The sequence below is a fragment of the Schistocerca nitens genome, chromosome 6 (genome assembly GCF_023898315.1).
Source record: "Schistocerca nitens isolate TAMUIC-IGC-003100 chromosome 6, iqSchNite1.1, whole genome shotgun sequence".
NCBI lineage: Eukaryota > Metazoa > Arthropoda > Insecta > Orthoptera > Acrididae > Schistocerca > Schistocerca nitens.
The window spans coordinates 601,289,252-601,311,634 of record NC_064619.1 but is presented as its reverse complement, the minus strand read 5'-3'; the positions used below and the strand labels follow the sequence as shown (position 1 = coordinate 601,311,634).

At 42.4% G+C, this 22,383-nt stretch overlaps 1 protein-coding gene across 1 annotated transcript in view; it reads left to right on the top strand.

Annotated features, from left to right (window-relative positions):
- The window catches only part of LOC126263068 (probable cytochrome P450 6a13), a 56,399-nt gene extending 34,573 nt beyond the window's left edge, over positions 1-21,826 (top strand). Inside the window, exons 5-8 of the mRNA XM_049960051.1 lie at positions 9,585-9,772; positions 14,623-14,844; positions 18,675-18,926; positions 21,584-21,826. Of these exons, the coding sequence (XP_049816008.1) occupies positions 9,585-9,772; positions 14,623-14,844; positions 18,675-18,926; positions 21,584-21,756 (835 nt within the window). The 3' untranslated portion in view covers positions 21,757-21,826. The remainder of the gene's footprint in view (positions 1-9,584; positions 9,773-14,622; positions 14,845-18,674; positions 18,927-21,583) is intronic.
- The last annotated feature ends 557 nt before the right edge of the window (positions 21,827-22,383 follow it).

Here is a 22,383-nt window from a genome sequence, read left to right as displayed (position 1 = left end):
CATACTAGAAATTTCTGGTAAGCGCCAAACACTTCAGTCTGTGTTAGAATGCAATCCTAATCTGATCTCTGTCAACACCGTGCTCTAAATTTTCAGTGACTTCTTGAGGTTAACCACATCAAAATGTTTAACTGTGAACTGTTTTCGGCGTTTGTCAATAAATGCACTGCAATGGCATTCTGGAATGTATTTGGAATAGATTAGCTACTCACACTTTAATTCATAGCCACACAGGTGGAGTATGTGCATCTCTAAACGAATCCAGTATGCTATGTGAAGTTCTAGGCGCTCAGTCCGGAACTGCGCGACTGCTACGGTCGCAGGTTCGAATCCTGCCTCGGGCATGGATGTGTGTGATGTCCTTAGGTTAGTTAGGTTTAAGTAGTTCTAAGTTCTAGGGGACTGATGACCACAAATGTTAAGTCCCATAGTGCTCAGAGCCATTTTTTTGCTATGTGAACTGCTTCAAGACAATACATCGAGAGAAAGACACAGAACAGACAGAGGAAAGTCCTATGCGGCAATTCACTAGGATTAAACTGACTTGTGCAGCCGCGCGGGATTAGCCGAGCGGTCTAGGGCGCTGCAGTCATGGACTGTGCGGCTGGTCCCGGCGGAGGTTCGAGTCCTCCCTCGGGCATGGGTTTGTGTGTTTGCCCTTAGGATAATTTAGGTTAAGTAGTGTGTAAGCTTAGGGACTTATGACGTTAGCAGTTAAGTCCAATAAGATTTCACACACATTTGAACATTTTTGACATCTTGGGTGGTATGGAACTACTAGTTGTACTTTATGTCGCCTATACTACTTTCAACAGACTCGTAGCTGGACTGAGAAACATTTATGGATGTGTAGTACCATAGTGGTTCAAATGGCTCTGAGCACTATGGGACTTAACTTCTGAGGTCATCAGTCCCCTAGAACTTAGAACTACTTAAACCTAACTAACCTAAGGACATCACACACATCCATGCCCGAGGCAGGATTCGAACCTGCGACCGTAGCGGTCGCGCGGTTCCAGACTGTAGCGATACCATAGTGGGATCCAGCAACATCCACCATGTGTGGAAGAGTAGGCGAATAGCCAGATGGCAACAGCTGAAAATCGGACAGAAATTGCTGAGAGAGTGCCACACTATTAACTGTCACGTTGCGTTCGATGCGACCTCACAACACAGTCCTTCTGATCGGACACTAAGGGCAATGACTTGAAAGGGAGAGAATACTTCGAGAACGGTGTGTGAGATGCAACACACACGCGTCGTGGCCTCTGCCATCTCTACACAGAGCGTGTGGTGGGGCGCGTCTTCCACACCTGCTTACTAGAAGTCACCAGCATGAGCACGTGACTGATGCAGCATACTATGGCAGCCTGAGCGAGCCCTTAGGTTCAGAAGATACTTCACCAGCTTACTAAGCCGCCAGCTGACACCAAAGATGTAGCAACAAGTTTATACAGAGAAATAAATGAAGTAATATTTACAGAATGAAATTTTCACTCTGCAGTGGAGTGTGTGCTGATATGAAACTTCACCACAGTTCATGTGATGTTTCAAAATTACTTAAACTACTGCAAGAAAGTGAAATAGTTCACAATGGAAACTAGAAGTCGCTATGAATTTGTGTTTAGTGTTTATTAGGTCATGTGCTGCTGCATACCAAATGTAGTTAACATATTGAACTATTCTTTAAACTTGGGATGTGATATATATCTCACTCCATTCTGGAGAAAATGAATTGCATGTAGAACAGTCCATTCTGCTCGCGTTCCCAGATGACAAAGCGAGAATGAAATATTCAGAACTCCTTTGTATCTCATAAATAGTTTGAGATATCGAAACAAAAATTTGGTAAATGATGGAAATGATGGCACACAAATAGGAGAGTAATAGTTACTGTGTATAATTTTCTTATCTAGTGCGATAAAACAAAGCAACTACAGATTTTTTCAGTGGAATATTATATTTTTAAGGGTCTTCAATAGCCGGTGAAACGAAAACTTTTCGTTCACAATAGGATTCACAATCATTGTAAGAATTGTGTAGTTCACTACCAAAGTGTTGTTGACTTGCCTCCAGACACTCCACGTGGCGGTGCCTCCTGTAAATAATTTCCTAAATACTGTAGATAATTTATATGATATACGGAACTTTTCAAATGCAGTCAGTGATGTTGACAGAAAACACATTTGTCTAAAATGCTCAGAAAAATTTGGTACAATATTCTATAGTTATAAACATATTCATACAATCTTACCACAAGCAGGTGGAGATCATTACCGGATATTCATTGCAATCAGTGTTTGGGCATATGGGAAGGAAAGCAAAAGTGGTGGATTTCATTCTTCTAGTATACCCGTATATCGCTTTATGCAAGAAGGGAGATTAATATACTGCCAGAATCACCACTATGAAAGATATCAGTTGTTGGCCTTTTGTTTTCATTGGAGATTATGCAGTTTCTGCTAAGGCATTTTATCAAATATTATTCACTGAAATAATATTCCAATTATCACTTTTCCATCCCATGGCGATTAATTGGATTTGCTTTTGAAATATCGAATTCTAAGTGAGGTATATTTTGGAAGCCAACAGAAACGTCACCGGAATTTGCTGATGATACTGTGAAATGTACTAGTTCTCCACAGCACTATCATCGACCTGGAAAGATCCCTGAGTGTCGATGAGTACAATACAGTAGAAATCGAGCGTTCTATGCAGGGCAATTATCACACAGGATGAAAATTCAGTAGAGCTTCAGATGAAGCTGTCAAAATAAGACTGATTTGAAGACTTTTTCTCAAACAATCAAAAATGATTGCAAGTATTTGTCAGCTATGCTACTGCAACTTTATTGTCGCTTGTCGTTTTAAGACAACGAAAGAAATAAGAGATTACGGAAATGTGTGTGCTTGTAGTTTGTAATTCTGCTGGTACCTCATCAGTAAACTTGTCCAAAATGAATCAGTTGTGATGATAGCTGTTTCACTGGTTCCATAAAGGATAACGAATGAAAACAGCTGCTTATAAGGCTTCTGATGATGCCACTTTCTCAACAGTACAACACAATAAACACAAATGCAAGCAACCAACAGTACTCATTGCTACCTGCAACAACAGCCTACTGCTGCGCAGCGAGGGCTATTCCGACGATCGGATTGCGATTGGTGGCGCTCGCATTAAGTCACCCGGCAATAGGCCGAACCTGCGTCAGACAGCGCGCATTGCAAAAGCAATGTTGTAGTTTTGTAAATGAATTACCAACTTTTCAGGCACGTTAGAGACACATACATACACATACACTCAAAACTAAACCTAAAAAAAGAAAACGTAACTAACATAGTTCGACATAGGATGTTAAAGAATGCATAAAACAAACTTACCACCATTCCGTAATTTTCAAGTGCATCGATCTGCTGTACTTACTGACGACAAGCGGCCCTTCATTTCTTACATGGGTTAGGTGCCGTCCACATGAGATTCTACCTTGTGGCACTCTTCTTTCTTGCTTCTACAAGTCTTTCTTTATTTAAATGCCTGATATGTATAAAAGTTCGCGTTCTAACATACAAACTAATTATGTTTTCGTGTACATGAGGAAACTTTGTTTTGATAATCGAAGCTAAACTTTTTAGTACGTTGTTACGTTTCGAAATTTTCACTAAAAAATAACTCATTAGAGAAGATAAAACTTAACGAATTAGTACCTTAATCTAATTGATCAACATAACACAGCAGCTTGCTTACCTCATTGTCAGGTTCAGTGCTGTTTTCAGCTGTACATAAATCTCCGTGCCGGTTGGGTAAATGTTGAGATGGAACTGCATCTGCTTCAAGTTTCTTCTTTTGCGGCAACCCCAGGAGTTCGTTCTTTAAATCCCGCTCGTAATCCTCAGGAAGAAAATGAATGGAGCGGATACGGGCATTAACAACATTAATTTCGTCAGTTCGCTTGCACCGAGATATCCATTCCCTTTGCAGGGAGTTCTTAGGGAAACGATGATACACTATACCACTAGTTTTAGTTCCACAATTTTTACAGTTTGCAACTGCACAGTTACTCTTATTTCTATTCATAATTCGGTCCGCTCGCAACACGCGCCAGTAATAAACCAAGCCCCTACCACGCCGTAGTGGAGAAGCGAGGCAACTGTTCCCCAATTGAAGCAGCTGATCGCCGCCATTTGCAGGGATGAATCCTAGTACTGGGGTTGTGATTTTAAGTATATGAGACGCAACAAGAGCAAATTGAAGCACAAATTAAGCACACGTTTGTTTAAAAAAAATACTGAGTATTCGAGTCTATTTTAAAAGTATACTTAAACGAATGAAGTTTCCTAATTTCCGAAATACGTCTGCATAGAGATGCGAAATTTAAGAATGTAAGGCTCTTTCCTGACAAGGTGGAGCGAGTTTACATCGATTTATTTGCATTAGATAATTACATGAAACTTTTAAAGTAGCAGACAGTACGATTATATTTGCCCCTAACTCCTTTGCCATTGCAATATTAGTGGAAAGTCCATCACAAGTAACAGCTAACACATTGACATTTACACATACAACATTGTAATGGCCATCTCCAATAACATGTCACTGTGAGTAGCGTTAATACGCGAGATTACTTTATCGTTTACTAAATTTTTAGCTTTTAGTTCTTCTAAAATATTTGCTAATTTGCAAACCTTCTGCGTCTGTTTTTGCTCTTTTTGTTCACTGAATTTAGCTTAGTCTTATATTGCACAACATTTGCTTCCTTCCTTTTTTCAATTTTTTCGAACTTTTTCTTCAGCTTACTTGGACTTGATGGAAATGAATAATTGTGGTCTCCAGTGTAACCAGAAACGTGCACATCGACACACACGTTTTCTGCTGTCTCAACATTTCTTGGCTTTGGCTTTGGAGGTTTCCTTGCCTTGGTAACCAGGAAAAGGAACGTTCAAAATTATACACACTGGCAGTATTCCCACACTATTTGACCTAGGCCTACATTGCACGATTTCCAGGACACTATGGCTTGCGATGAAGGGCAGCAAAACGGGGCGTAGAGTATCGTCGACGTACCGCTGTGCTGTACTGATGCCGCGGATGACAACAAAACGGGCCCTGCTATGAAAAGAAATGGCACTTCAGACCATTTACAAATGATTTGGAAATCCATATACTGTCGGTATAGCATCGTCCTTCAGTTGACGTCTATTTACATAATTTTCCATGTAACAATTCTCTTCAAAATGAAGAGAGCACGGCAAATGATTTCCTGTCGGTTGGAAGTTCTCTCTCCGAGTAGCAGCTATCCATTTCCGATTTAGAAAATCGTCTGTAAGGGGAAACCTAAACAAAAACAAACGCTCATGATGTATTATTTCTCCATGAAAATACTATATACAAGTAATAGACAGTAACAAACAACAAGAAATGACAGTCCTGTGAAATGTAACATTGTTTCCGTCTTCGTCTTTGCTTCCATTCTTACTGTTACAATTAAAACTAGCACACGAACGAACCATGTTTACGCACTGTTTCCCTGCAAATGGCGGCGTCTATCACGTTCAGTGTGGGGACGCGACACTAGCGCCAATGCGCGGTCTAGTTTTTATTTAGTAAGTCTACGTAATAAACACACTGCTGCTGTACTCAATGCACTCGGCCCGGTGACGTCACAGCGCGAAGGGTACTGTGTAGAGATGGGTCGAACTCGTTCATTCCCGTGAACTACTTCATTCATTTCACTCTTTGCCGTGAAGCGTTCAAATGAAGTAGTTCATTCATGAAGTACGGAAGCCTGGCGAAGTTGCCCAGTTCGCCGCTCAGCCGCAGCTGCGCTCTCTTCGACTCGCTCGTACAATAAAGCTTCGTAATACTTCATAATTTTACCAACAGATGGCCGAACTATGCAATAACGTGCACGCAACGTTTTACGCTCTTACAGCGTCTGAGTTAAATAGAGCATGGTCGAGAGGGACAAAGGAAAGATAAATAGAGGAGCCTGTCACATATAAAGAAGGTATTACATTTTATCTTGCTCGACTTTTGCCCATGAAGCGCCGAAAAAAGTCTTTATGTGCCAAATTAAACATTATTTGTTGTATTCAACGAAATGCAGTCCAATTTTATGTTCCTTTTAAAACTTAATCCAAAATAGAATGAGTATGTTTACCACTGTCACAAAGGCTATATATACCTACGTTAAGTAATTATTCAGAAGTTTTCCTGTAAATTTTATTTTTGTTGAGAATAATAACCCTCCAGATTCAAAACGTAAACTGTCACCTGTAGTCATTGGTACGATTTCACGTAAAATCCCTCTTTCAGTGTTATTAACAAACCTCTTATTTTCATGTTGGCTGTACATGCTCACACAGCCAGCTTCTTCGTTTGTATCTTTAATATTCATTTGTCTGCAAGCGCTGCCAACGGTAGGCTACCCGTAGACGAGAAGTTTAACTGCACAAATAGTCACGGGTAATGATGTCAGCACTGCAGGAAGCAGCTGACGCTGCATTCTCCTCGCCCCTCACCTCCCCAACCCCTCGTAAACCTATCGTTCCCCACAAACACCGCGCGATTCGTCGACAGGCAGTAGAGGGAGGACTGAAGTGAAGTGAGAATGAGTGACGTAGCGCCGATGTAGTGGGAGAGGGGGAGAGAGTGAGTGAACTAGAAAAAAAATGTGGAGTGTGCTATCTGTGAAAAGTTTGAAGTACCAGTTCATTGAAATTGAGTGGTTAGTTCACACTTCACTGGAGTGAAGCGTTCATTTGAACGACTCATTCACGAGCTCCCCATCACTAGTACTGTGGGTAAAATGTTCGCGGACACTGCCGGAATGGCCTACCTTATGTGTCTAGCTACCTTGACTGCTGCCTTTGTTGCCAATAACGGCGCCGGAGTCACTCGAATGCCCTGGTGGCAAGTGTCGGAAACAAGCATGTCTGACTCGCTCAGCGCCGCTCTGCCTGCAGCGCCACTATAATCACGAGCACTGGACAGCACTGGTTTGTGCGTCCTGCCACGCCGCTCCACTACAGCTGCGGCCCCGGCCACCCTCAAGAGCGAACATGTACTCACACCGTTCTTCGACTATAGGAACTGCTTTTTTGTACTGAAAATAAGCTCACATGCGGATGAAATTTTAATCGACTTATTCCACAGACAGGGAACTGCTGGATTATCATTTTGGTAGCTTAATAGCGAAGGTATTGATAGTGTAATGTACTCCGATTCCGCCAGTGTAGGTACACGACGTGTTGCGAGCTGCATCTGTGCTATAGCCTCGTCTCGGGTGAGATGTGTCACCTCCAACAAGAATCATAATCCCCAGCAATAACAGTAGTTAGCTGTGCCTACATCACTGGCGTGTCTTTCCAAGCCGAAGCCACTCGTCGCTGTCGAAGGAGAATAGATACCATTAACATGAAAGTCATTGTGTAGGCTTGGTAAAACTACTCTACAGAAATAATAATGAACCTCTATATGATTCTGGATTTATTACCACACAGCTACGGTCGCAGGTTCGAATCCTGCCCCAGGCATGGATGTGTGTGGTGTCCTTAGGTTAGTTAGGTTTAAGTAGTTCTAAGTCTAGGGGACTGATGACCTCAGATGTAAGGTCCCATATTACTTAGAGCCATTTGAACCATTTTTTTTACCACGCAGCGTGGCCACTACAGTTCCAAGAACAAAAAACACAGAAAAAATAAACTCCTACAATTCGCAATAGCCATTAACTATGGGCAAGGCTACCAAGTGAACTAACCTCTGGCTATACCAAAACAGTGAATATGTTGCAACGTTAGATTGTCCATCAGGCTTGGTCATCTTCGCCTAGCGCGCACATGTTCCACTGGTTCAATTACAAAACGCTATTAGCAAACTGTACATCAAAATCGTTCTCTTTAGAGCATCAGTGTGTTTACTCACGGGTTTGTTTAGCAACCTCGAGAGCATTACAGAGATGCTCTTCAAACTCAATTGGCAGGCGCTACAGCAGAGCCATTGTGAATCACTGAGAGGTCTGTTGTGCTGCAGGCTGGTTTGATGAAGCTCTCTGTGCCTTCACGTCATCAGGAAAAGTAACGATTGTAGTTTCCCACAGCTTTCAGACGGCAATTATTACTTTATTTCGATTTTTCTTAAGAAGGGTGATTCCTCATAACCTCATTTGCGCCGTTCAGATATCGAACTGCACACAGTGCAGCTCTCACAGAACATGTAAATTTGCCGTTGGCTTGTAAAGGAAGAATGACCACTCGTGACGGGCGAGACTCAGCTCGGGAATAAAACGCATGGGGGAGCTGCCGTAGACTCAACTTCCAGGAGTAATAGATCGAGAACTGAAAGTCGCCCGCTGAAATGGGTCTTAACACCAGCGCAGACTGGCAGTCCAAGCAAACAAGTGGTCAGGCCAAAGTCTGGCAGCCCGTCGTGGCCCTCTCCCCATTCCCTCTCACCACACCTCTCGCGTTGCTCTGTAAGTCGGGAGTTTTTTGTTGATATTTGGTTTGTGGGGCGCTCAACTGCTTGGTTATCAGCACCCATACAAATTCCCAATCTTTCCACTGTCCAGTCTCGCCACTTTCCCGAATGACGATGAAATGATGAGAACAAACTCCCCTACCTGGCCGGGAATCTAACTCGAATCCAGGCGAGTTTGATATGCCATATTAATTCTCCAAGTAAAAATCACTGCGCTAATTCGTCTGATATGCCCACAGGACGGCAACTTTATGTACCTTTAATTGGCCGTCCTGCACCATAGTTCGCACTTTGTCGGTGATGCTAAGAGGTTGAGGGATAATGTGTCTTCAAAACTGTCTGGCAAGTTGAGTCTGTGTGCTGAACCTGCATTCAAACTCGAAATTTCACTTCTGAGAGTACTGGTCCAGCAAGCCGTGCTGGAGAGCGTCTGTGAATTAGAGAATATTGCCGGAAGTGAAGTCGTTGGGGCGGCCCGCGAGTGGTACGTAGCTCAGGCGGTAAAAGCATTGCTTGGGAAGGCGATGTTCCGTGTTGAAGTCCTGGTCTGGCACACAGTTTTAATCTGCCAGGACGTTTCGCAATAGCGCGCAGTGCGCTATAAAGTGAAAGATTCTTGCTAGAGTAATTGAGTTTGTCTCTGAAAGACCATAGTGTCTAGTGTACCTCACTCTTCAGGACTGCCACAGTTTGAACAGATCTGTGCATCTCCCTGTATTAACCTCTGGTAACCAATGACAGCGCTGTATGGAGGTAAATGTTTTCCCAGAGTGGGAGGAGGACGTACATTAGTGGCGCCGCACTTTTGTCCATCGTTGTCTACGTGAAACGTTTGTAAGACGTGGCACAATGAAGGTTTTTGTCCGACCATTGCCACTATGCGCAAGCAAACATCCTCGCCATTCTACCCAATTGCTCTTTCTCTGTCGCTCTTTCTGCTCTCAGACGAGCCTTCACGCGTGGCGCACACCACAGAAATAAAAATTCAGAGGCATGTGGACTATTTGCAGTTCATATGTTGTAATCTCATAGTCACTCTAGGAAACCTGATCAGTTATTTAGTGATGACGAGTAGGTCCTTAACTGGAACTCGTTTACTATTTCCGCAGGATGAAAGGTAGTTCTTCACTCGTCTCTGAGTATTTCCGCAGCATGGTGAGAGAGACAGTGAATTACAGGGAGGAGAACAACATAACGAGGAACGACTTCATGCAACTGATGATCCAGCTCAAGAACAAGGGAAGCATCGACGGCAGCAAGGGTGGAGAGCTGAAGGATGCGGAAGCAGATGCCTGGAGTAAGTAACGACTTCTGTTTGTTCATTTATTCAGTCCATTGTACCTCTATGTGCTGCAAGGCAAACAGATGTTGGAGCATTGGGTTGACGTTGACGAAGAAGAAATATTTTTGCTTTGACTTGGGAAATTTGTCGAGTTCTCACACTTTCTTTTATACAACATTTCCGTCATTCTACTTTGGTAACTACTGAGTGCAAAGCACAACCGAGCGGAAAAAATACATACAAATGGACGTTGGCAGAAATTTTTCCAGCGGAGTCAAGGCTCTAAAATTGCCATTTTCTTATATAAAACAGTTGGTCAGTTTCGAGATATGGCATGAACTAAAATTTATAGATGACAAAAAAACTTCTTATATCCCAGGGAACTGAAAATTCTGTACTCCAAATTTCAGGGAGGAGTAAAGGAGGGAGGGGAAGGTGGTTATATGCTCCCTGTTGCCTCCCCCTTCCCCCCCCCCCCGTACCTACGTACATACATGGAAAATTTGATACCCAAAAGGAGCAACATGTCCGACTGCATCCTGCACAAATTGAGTTGAGGCGTTGTCATTGAGAAACATACTTCCTAGAATAGCTTTCCGTGATGCATCGTGGTCATAGCCTCCAATAAAATAGTCAGAAATATTCCGTAGTATGCTCCTGTGACAATTTGTCCCCATGAGCGTAGCCTGTTAGCACCACATCATGCCAGTCCCAAACACTCAGCATAACCTTGCCTACTGAGGGTTAGCGTTTCGCCTTCTTCTGGGATGGTAAATCCACACGTTTCCACTGCATCCTTTGCTCTTTTGTCTTGGGGTCGCAGTGATGCACACAGCACCAGTTCATGGTGATTATGTGTGACAAGGCCTCTACTTTTCTACTGCTGCTGTTTGGAGTATTTTTATTTTTATTTATTTTTTAATGAGTGTGAACTTCTCAGCCACCGCTGCAGCCATCTTCTGCTCTCGTACACTTATAGAGTGGAAAGCATGGTCTGCATTTCCGCGTGAGCGCAACGTCTTTTACTTCGCATCAGGATTTTGTTGTGCTGATCTAATTTTCAGTCAGATAGCTGCACTTACCATGCACTTTGGCGAGAGAATTGGAGTTCATTCATACTTTTCCAGGATCGTTCTTTAACTCTTTAATTTTTTAGCAGTCATTGGACATTTTCATGATGCAGTCTTATATCGTTTCTTTGATGTATCCATCCACCTGTGCCAAGGCTATACGTTTAGTACATACTTTTAACCCCTTGTTCACTTAATAATTGTCTGTATTCCTGATTCGGTGGGTACAAAATTTTTGATGTTTGACTGTTACAGTGAGTATTAGTTTCCTTTCATAATTTGATGGCTCTTGTTATCAATATGTCGTGTGAGGTGCGGTACCCATACTTTCATGCTTAACTGGACCACTCCTGGTAATTTTCATTAAGTAAGCTATTCTTTATTCGCGATCTTGTTTTCTTTTTATTCGCGTGGCCCTGTGGGGAGCTTCTATCGCTCTAGGTCACAGGGTGTAGAACCTGTAGCATCTCAGGAATGGGTTAAATTGGTCATCCAGCCCCTCACAGCTCATATGCTGACTTAACTACACTAAAGAGCCAAAGAAACTGGTACATGTGCCTAATATCGTGTAGGGCCCCCGCCAGCAAGCAGAAGTTTCGCAACACGATTTGGCATGGACTCAACTAACGTCTGAAATAGTGCTGGAGGGAACTGACACCATGAATCCTACAGCGTTGTCCATAAATCCGTGAGAGTACGTGGAGGTGGACATCTCTTCTGAACAGCACGTTACAAGGTATCCTAGAGATGCTTAATAATGTTCATGTCCGGGGAGTTTGGTGGGCAACGGAAGTGTTTAAACTCAGAAGTGTGTTCCTGTAGCCACTCTGCAGCTATTCTGGAAATATGGCGTGTCGCATTGTCCTGCTGGAATTGCCCAAGTCCGTCGGAATGCACAATGGACATGAATGGATGCAGGTGATCAGACAAGAGGTTTACGTACGTGCCACCTGTCAGAGTGGTATCTAGACGTATCAGAGGTTCCATATCACTCCAACTGCTCACGCCCCACACCATTACAGCTTGAACAGTCCCCTGCTGACATGCAGAGACCATCTGCTTGATACAATCTGAAACGAGACTAGTCCGACCAGGCAACATGTTTGCAGCCATCAACAGTCCCATGTCGGCGTTGAAAGGCCCAGATGAGGCGTAAAACCTAGTGTCATGCAGTCAAGGGGACACGAGTAGGCCTTCGGCTTCGAAAGCCCGTATCGACGATTTTTCGTTGAATAGTTCACACGCTGACACTTGTTGATGGCCCAGCATTAAAATCTGGTGCACTTTGCAGAAGGGTTGCACTTCTGTCACGTTGAACGATTCTCTTCAGTCGCCGTTGGTCCCGTTCTTGCAGGATCTTATTCCAGCCGCTGCGATGCCGGAGATTTGATGTTTTATCGGATTCCTGATATTCACGGTACACCCTTGAAACGATGGTACGGAAAATCCCCACTGCATCGCTGTCTCGGAGATGCTGTGTCCCATCCCTCATGCGCCAACTATAACACCACGTTCAAACACACTTAAATCTTAATAACCTGCCGTTGTAGCAGCAGCAACCGAACTAACAACCGCACCAGGCACTTGTTGTCTTATACAGCGGTTGCCAACCGCAGTGCCGTATTCTGCCTGTTTACATATCTCTGTATTTGAATACGCATGCCTATACCAGTTTCTTTGGCGCCTCAGTGTATAATTCACTGTCGCTGTGATTGTAGACAGTTCAGGTCGTCCTTTACAAGATAAGCATAAATCACTTTTCTTTGCAGATGCTCACCCACATGACGTTACGATGAATGCTACATAAGTAAACATTGCAAGGCCCTGACATCTGTGTCATAAAGAATGCTCCATTCCCAACGTAAAGTACAATAAATTACACATCATAACTAATCCTGAGATAACAAAAAAAAACTAACTATAAAAATAAGACAAGCGAAACTTATTCACTTTATCTATTAGTCTGTTATTGCCCATTTTGCTCTTCAAGGGAATTACCCAGAGGTCAAATGAGGCCTTGATTTACTACTTTTGCTATATTGTTGCAAGTCCGACCTATATAACTGTACTTGATCGTTATTGCACGATTATAAGGACTAAAAAGTCTACCTATTACGCCTCCAAGACATTACTCTAACTGGTCAAATTACCCATCTAACTAAACGACTCATAACTCTCGTGTTTATGCTTTCATTTAAACACAGAATAAGAGGCGAGGAAAAAAATACATATAAATACAGAAATTTTAAAAAGATAGGTATGCTACACAGTAGCTTATCGTATTACGTATGTTACATGAGAAATATAGTCCGCCTCCGGTAGCTGAATTGTCAGCGCGACAGACTGTCAATCCTAACGGCCCGGGTCGGAGATTTTCTCCGCTCAGGGACTGGGTGTTGTGTTGTCCTAATCATCATCATTTCGTCCCCATCGACGCGCAAGTCGCCGAAGTGGCGTCAAATCGAAAGGCTTGCACCAGGCAAGCGGTCTACCCGACGGGAGGCCTTCGTCACACGCCATTATTATAAGAAATATATATTCAGTTACGCTACGCAATAGCTTATAAAACTGTGGAATTGATGAGGTTATCCCCTATTACTCTATTGTAGCCAAACACCTGCTGCAACAGCGCAAGGCACACCAGTAGTGAACATCATTAATGATACAAAACTCACAAACTGGTAAAAAATAAATTGCATAACCAGATGAGTACTCGATTGCACAAATACAACTTCAGTCAGTCAGCAATGAAGTTTTGAACTCCAAGTCCCACAGTAGGATGTACATTAAATCGAAAGTAATATTGCCTACACTCAGTTGAATAAATGCAATTTGCAGTCGGAACATCAAAAGAGACCCTGACACCCCTCTGTCACATGTAAATGGTCCTCCAAACGACATGTAAAAATTTGTTTAACAGTAAACTTTGAAATTCTACCTATTCATATGTGAATGTAACACAACAAACAGTTCCAATCATTTATGTCAGAGATTGCGGAAAGATAGAGTTAAAATAAAAGAACATTAGTTTCTCATTAGTATATCTTATTATTATATATTATCTCTTATTAATTCAGCCCCATTAATATGAAATTTGATCAGTATTAACAAACTTAACAGACATAGCTTCTGTTTCTAATGCGGCACAAGCAAAAATGTTAACTACTAATCTCGTGTTACTTAAACATCCAAAGTTCGCTACCACATGTTTGGAGAAAAAGGAAGTCACCTGTGAAAAACAATCGCCTTGTAAAAGAATTATGAGAAGCAAGCACGTATCACGTGGACGCGAGGCAGCTCATCCATTAATAATAATAAAAAAAAGGTTCAAATGGCTCTGAGCACTAGGAGACTTAACATCTGAGGTCATCAGTCCCCTAGAACTTAGAACTACTTAAACATAACTAACCTAAGGACATCACACACATCCATGCCCGAGGCAGGATTCGAACCTGCGACCGTAGCGGTCTCACGGTTCCAGACTGAAGCGTCTAGAACCGCTCGGCCACAACGGCCGGCCCATTAATCAACAGATATGACGCATTCGATCCCGGATTATGTGCCTGAAGGTGAAGCCTTGTTGTTTCTAAATCGATTGCAATTAAAGTGGATAAAACAGCTACAGATGTTCGGACATGGAAATATAAAAGGGAATGCACAGTAGTTCCTTTCTGTTTAGTAGCAGAGCAGACGTCCCCACATATTACAATAGTTCATAAATATTACATTCATACTTTGGTTCTGGAAACGTTTACAAATAGGGGGACAAACGTAAAACTTACCGTTCTCTTCCAGAGTTATCGATCGACGACGTCGCAGCCCAGGCGTTCGTGTTCTTCATCGCGGGTTTCGAGACCTCGTCAACCACCATGAGCTTCGCCCTTCACGAGCTGGCTCACCACCCAGACATCCAAGCGCGTCTGCAGGAGGAGATCGATTCAGTCCTCAAGCAGCACGATGGCCAAGTCACCTACGAATCAATCAACAGTATGACCTACCTCGACAAAGTAGTCGCAGGTATGTATGAGCGTTTATGTTCTCTCAAAAGTTCGTCATAATTTAAATGTGCTGCAGAGCTGTGAATAATTCCACATTTTCCGTCATCATAAACTAAATGCTATGCCTTGCCGATTTAGCCACGTTCCTCTCTCCATTGTCTTCCTCCTCAATTCTTCATACGATTTTATCCCCATATCTTCTTTGATGTTATTTAAATACGAATACGTTGCTCTTGGCCTGCCTCTTGGTTTTTCCCTAAAACTTTTCCTTCAAATGCATTCTTTAGGACTGGTTGTGTCTCAATGTGTGCCCTATCATTTTTGATTTTCTTCTTCCTATATAATTTAGCAGCGTTCTGTTCTCATTCACTTCTCTTAAGACCTGTCCATTACTTTTTGTATCTACCCAGCTTGTTCTCGTCATTCTGCTCCATATCCACATTTCCATTGCTTCCAGTCTCTTTTTCTCTGCATTTCCCAGAGTCCACGCTTCACATCCGTATGTTAAGACACTCCAGACGAAAGTGTTGGCAAATTTTTTCCTACTTTCTAGGCTTATATGATTGTCTGTTAGTAAATTCCTTTTATTTTGCAAAGCTTGCTTTACCAAGGCTATTCTTCTCTTCACATCTGTGATTCATTTATTGTCGTCAGTGATTGTGCTCCCCAAATAACAGAAGTTCTTAACCTGCTCTAGAACATCATCTTCTAGTTTAATATTAACTTTACCGTTTTCTTTTGTCTTCCCTATTACCATAGTTTTAGTTTTCTTCTTATTGAAGGAATTGCTAGAACATCTGGAGAAAGCTAGTAAAGAATACTGGAAACAAAAAACAGGCAGTCTAGATTTTAACAGGTCAAGCAGTACGGCAGGGAGTCTCTTCAGAAAACTGGGAGGAAGTCGACCACCTACCCACAAAGATCCTAAAGAAACACCAGATCAATCTGCAAATAGAATAACTTCCCTCTCCAGAGCACATCCATATAAGCCACACACAAGAAGCAGAAGGCACTTGACAAATCACAGTATTGCAGAGACTTCACTTTATATGAGATTAATGTAGCACTCAAAGAAACAAAAAGAGGCAAAGCTCCAGAATTTGATCATGCTATTGTCTAACTTTCCAAAAGTCTCAAAACAACAAAAATCAGAGCTATACTGATACCTGGCAAAGCAGCACATAAAGTTTGTAGCTATCTTCCATTTAGTCCTCTCTACCTACTGCTACACCGTTTTAGAAAGACTCATCCTTAACAGAACCATTCCACAGATCCATGAAATAATTCCCATGAAACAAGCATGATTCAGATCTAACTGACCAAGTACTTAGCTTAACCACATACATAGAAGCTGGGTTCCAACAAACATTTATAAGTGCAGTGGCTTTTATTGGTCTTACAGCTGCCTATGACACAGTATAGAAGCAATTTGTCCTGTACAAACTCGCAAGTGCTGTACACTGCCGAACCTTAAATAGTCTCACAAACAACGTGTTATCTGAGAGACACTTCCAAGTAGTGCTCGCCAATCGATTAAGCAGACAGAAGAATCTCAATAATAGTTTTCCTCATGGTACTGTTTTGGCACCAGTTCTGTTGGACTCACGAACATCTGATCTCTCTGGAACGGAGTTGAAGTTTATTCATGCTTACGATCAGGCTTTGGCCACTCAATAGAGAAGTCTTGGAGCTTGTGAAGAGATAATCTCTGCACACCTATTTACAGTGCAAGAATATTTCAAACAGTGGAGATTAACTTCATATACAACGAAGACGGAAGTTAGCTGTTTTCTTTCTTAACAGAGGTCAATGTAAAGCTAAATGTCATATTTAACAGTCGAATCCTCCACCACCAACTTCCCAAAATATTTCTAAGCAACTCTGGAGGGAACCTAGTAATACAAAAACGACATAGAAAACGCCAAAGGAGAGCTGAGATTGTGCAATAGCTTCGTGCAGGAACTAAATGGTACCTCATGGGACCCTAGAACATTCCGATGTTATCTCTTAGTACTTGTCTAGTCTACTGCTGTATACTGTGTTCCAGTGTGGGTTAATAATTCACATGCGAAAAAAAAATCGATGAATTCAGTAACGAGGGCAGTAGTAGGTTTCATCAGATCTACTCCTCTTCACTGATTACCAACTCTAAGCCACAGTGCACCACCAAATATTCGCTGTCAGATTGCTCTTTTCAGGGATATTAAACATTCCGATGGGAGCAGGAAACTATTAATCCTCTATCATACTAAACTTAGTTTCTAACCAGACATTAACACGGCTAACCACAATGTAGTGTACAATTAATTTGCAAGTAAATTTCGAACTTGTATATCAACCGTTAGAACACATTTACACCTAAATGAAATGTAGAATCGTCGATTACAGCGCCATCTAACGCGAATGAAAAAAAAAATGGATTGATAAAATCGCTCTTATTTTTGGGTGTACAATCCGAACATGCAGTAAAAATGGGGGACTCCCACTTGAAAGTACTGTTACAAAGTTGACCCCGCCCACGCAGAAGGGGTGGTAAGGAGGTGGCCAGTTGTAGTACAGAAAGATGTGCCCCCTTTAGTAACATTCACTTTTCATCTACAACATTTTTTTCTACGATACGACGTTTTCGAGATAGTTGTCTCAAGCTAAAACAAACACGCTGTAAGCTAATGGTATCCAAGATGCCTACAGCACACATATCGAAGAAAAGGACGAGATATGACTGATCGAAAGTGGCAGAAGAACTCGAAGGTTCAAATGGGCACGAGAGAAATGTGATACGTTCACTAGGATATGTAACATGTTAACGACAGGGCCATGTACATACCTTTGAGACCTCCATGTGTGGTATCGAAGTCATATTTTATTATCAGTGTTATACACGATAGTTACAGGAATGTTGACAGATTGCTTGAATATTTGGTAAACGGGCAGTATCTTGTCTCAGCGATCCAGGAATGTAAGCTCAAGTTGCAGAGTTTCATTTCTTCGTGTCGCTAATGTCTGAAACTTTGGCTCATAATTTACAGCAATCTGTTTTACGCTATTTTTGAAATTTATTTGCAACTGCGGAATCCTTCTGACACACGAAAATTTCTGCGAGACCGGAACTCGACCCCTAATTTCCTTCCTGTCGTGAGTGGCCTCCTTAAGTACTTCAGCTATCTAAGCACGCTTCCATGCTCAAACTTAAATACATCATACTTTCTACGACCTTACGGGTCGCAACTTTACTTGGATTCCCGCCAAAGTGTCTCAAGGAGACAAACGCATTCAACATTAGAATCATGGTCGTAATCTTGGCCACGGAGGCTTGTATATCTATCTCTGACAGTGTCTGAAGAAACAGATACTGGTGACGATCTTGTAGCTGTACTAAATTATTAAATCTATTTGAAATTTTAAAATCTTTGGTACAGCTGCAAGATCGTCACCAATGTCTCTTTCGTCAGACATTGTTAAAAATTAGTATTACAACCCTTGTTAGGCAAAATTACATTCGTAATATTAACACTGAATGCGTTTGTTTCCTTAAAACACTGTGGCGGGAATGCAAGTTAACAGCGATGGGGTCGAAGACAATATGGAAGTTTGGGACGATCGTGGGAGTCTTCAAGGCGACCGCTCGCGACGAACGGGAAATCCGGGTTCGAGTCCCGAGCCCAAACATTTTTCAAGTTTCATCAATAGAGGAGATGGCTTCGTACCTAATGCAGATAATGTCAGCAAGATTCCTCAATCGCGAACAAATGTTATGAATTTACCACAGCTGCAATATCGCCACCAGTTTCAGTTTCTTGAGACACTGATGAAAATAAGTGATAATTTACTCTGTTGTTTGTGTTACAGAGACCCTGAGATTATATCCGCCAATTGCAGTGCTGGTCAGAGAAGGTAATGCTGAGTACAAGATCCCTGACAGCGAGGTAGTCCTGGACAAAGGAATCACTGTCACGATACCTGTGTACGACCTGCACCACGACCCCGAGTTTTACCCGGACCCCGAGCGCTTCGACCCCGAGAGGTTCTCTGAAGAGCAGAAGGCCCAGAGGCACCCCTACGTCTACCTGCCGTTCGGAGAGGGCCCACGGAACTGCATAGGTGGGTCCCGTAACAGGCTGCAATCTGTAACCTGGCTGCAGTGCACCGAATCCTAACTCCGTAACGACATCCAAAAACTTGCGATACACGACACACAAACGATTCGGTTGTCGTTTGCGTCACAATATGTGCCAGAGGGAGAAAGACGTCTTACATCAAAAGGAGCGGCGTTTGGAATTTCCCTTGCCCTGTCATCTTCACTTGATCTGTAGATGAGCAAATATTCGTGGAAAGGGTAGACGGAATACGTTTAAGAAATTAGAGGAAATTTACAACTGTAGGGGCTACGCATTGTACGAACATGTCACTAGTGGGGAATCTGAATCCAAACGTCTACTGTAGTCGCAACTCCAGCTGATGGGACTTCTGCGCTGTGGCAGCGAAACTCTCGTACCTCACGCCACGGTTCTCGCTGATACCTGTTGGTGGGTCCTGCAATTACAAATTAGTCTCTCCCAATAGTATTGTACTGCATTTCCCTGGTTGATGGCCATTTTTACTGGTTCGGAATATTCTGTCAGATAGATCCAACCACCTCTCACACGGGTGTAGTTTGTAATAAATAGGTAATTTGAGGTCGCATTTGTGGAAAGACATGTAATTAAGCCGCCTTTCGCCTCTCTTATGTGTTGATTTGTATTTGGAATAATGAAGAAGCTATCAAAGGACGCTTTTTTCTTCACACAAAATTTTCCATTCAAGATTTTTTGCTTACTCCAGATTACTACCATGATGCTCGCTACATGTGCATACGATTCCCTAGCAGATCTGGTTATTCCCTCCGAAGCTTAATTTCTTACACCGTAAGTCCGAATAAATTCTGTTATTTCCGATTGTATCATATAGCATGACTGTTCCTGTTTCGCATTTCTTAAAGGTTTAACCGTTATTTTCCAATATTCTTTCTCTCGTCTCGACCCGCCCAGAGAGCGGCGCGCCTTAGTACGCCGTTGCAGGGAATCAAGGATCGAAACCGCCCGGCGAATTAACGACGAAGGCCGGTGTGTCGGCCAGCCAGCCTGTGGTTTTTAGGCACTTCCCCACGACTGACTAGCTGAATACCGGGCTGCCTTAATGTAAAAGGCGAAACGCACCTGAACCATAAATAAACGTAAATTGCAGCTAGGAAAAGGCATTACAGTTTATAAAAAACAAAGTGAAGACAGTATTTCTATATTGAATTTCCTCTGACTAGCCTAATAATTTACTCAGGAAATTGAATATTTCACCGTTTCAAAAACCTATTTCACCACTTTCAGCCAGTTGCGCAATGCAACGAAAACGGGATTATGATAAAATTGATACTCGGCTTAGCACACAGACACATTTGAATCGATTCTTTTCTATCTTTAAAAATACATGCAAGTACATAGAAGCATACATATTGTGGTGTGCGTACTGTAAGACCTTCGGTACACAGACCATCAGATTATTTGACTTGTCGCTCTAACGAAGTAGGCGAGTGTCAGCAATATGTCTCGTGGTCTTATCGTGCCATGTTTATCTTCTGCCGTTAGGTCAGACGACAGAAATGCCACTTGCATGCTTAGAGTAGCAGATTGACGGTGACCAACTTTAAACAGAACTTGATTAATTTTCACACACATTTATTAAAATAATAAAAAGCATAGACATTATGTAACTTGATTCTGGATGCTGTTTACAATTGACAATCTGAAGTTCCTTTGCTTTGGGACGTTAATCTTATTCTCACATATCTGATACTTGACAAAGTGTCTATTCATTTATCTTCATGGCTATGTACAGGAATATGGTAATCTTATTAAATGGCTCTGAGCACTATGGGACTCAACTGCTGAGGTCATAAGTCCCCTAGAACTTAGAACTACTTAAACCTAACTAACCTAAGGACAACACACACATCCATGCCCGAGGCAGGATTCGAACCTGCGACCGTAGCGGTCGCGCGGTTCCAGACTGTAGCGCCAGAACCGCTCGGCCACCAGCGGCCGGCGGTAATCTTATTAGGCGCAGACTGAAACTTGACTATAGACTGGTACAGACTGGTGCAGAAAAACGCAGACTGGTACAGACTAATGCAGACAAATGCAGACTGACTAATCGGAGGTCTGTACACTCGTTATAATACCTCGCTCATTCAGGTATCACTGCGCGAGTGTGATCCGCTAGGAGAAAAGGTTCTGCGTTAGCAGCAATCTCATTGGCTGCGTTACACGTTAATACGCGGATCGGCAGAAGTAGAATTTCGTCCGTGTCTAAGGCAGCGCCATCTCGTAGTGCGGAGACAGATGAGCGCTGCGCCTGCGCTGTTGTGCTTAGTGGTGCGCGCTCTAGTGGGAAAATTGTGTATGTGCTGACTACGCTGAACTATGTACACAACACATATACAGGGTTGTCCATTGATAGTGACTGGGCCAAATATCTAACGAAATAAGCATCAAACGAAAAAACTACAAAGAACGAAACTCGTCTAGCTTGAAGGGGGAAACCAGATGGCGCTATGGTTGGCCTGCTATATGGCGCTGCCATAGGTCAACGGATATCAACTGCGTTTTTTTTAAAATAGGAACTCCCATTTTTTATTACATGTTCGTGTAGTACGTAAAGAAATATGAATGTTTTAGTTGGACCGCTTTTTCGCTTTGCGATAGATTAATATTTTGTTATTGTTCCAGGTATGCGATTTGGATTGTTACAAACGAAGGTCGGCCTTACGAACATACTCTCAAACTATAAGGCAGAACCATGTGAGAAGACCGTTCGCCATTTGTCCTTTGAACCCAGATCTATCATCCTCACACCGGAAAGTGGTATACAGCTGAGACTGAGCAAGAGAAACAAAATGTAGTGCTTGTTACGTATTATTGGATGCTTTATAAAAGACAATGCCTTAAAATTATTATAATTGTACCTCAAGTAATAAAGATATTGTACCTGGTTCATTGTTTGTGCTGAAGATATCCACCTGCTGGTAATAGTTTCCATAATTTCCACAATTCAATGGGCAGAACCCATTTACAATGAGTGTCGTCGCTCAATGTCCCTGTATGGCTGTGGCAGTAAGTGTTCTATATAAAATATGGCGTGTAGAAATTCAACGGCCTTTTCCTTCACAATCCGTACAACGGACAGTGAATATAGGTGCGACTATTTGTAATTATACCTAAGCTTAATAAGAAAAAACACTGTTGCAAGATATTTATGTATGGTATCATAATTTTTAAGACCATACGTCTAAGAAAGTATTCTCCTTCAAGCGTGTGTTTGACTTTTCCTTATTTAGACGTTAACTAGCTTTTGGTTAGATAATGTACATCGCTAGCAGTAAGGACATTTTGTACATGTCATATTCGTACCACGCATTACACTCTAGTGCCTTGCAAATTACGTAGGGTCGCAACGTGGAATATACTCACTGTGGTGTCACCGCTAGACACCACACTTGCTAGGTGGTAACTTAAATCGGCCGCGGTCC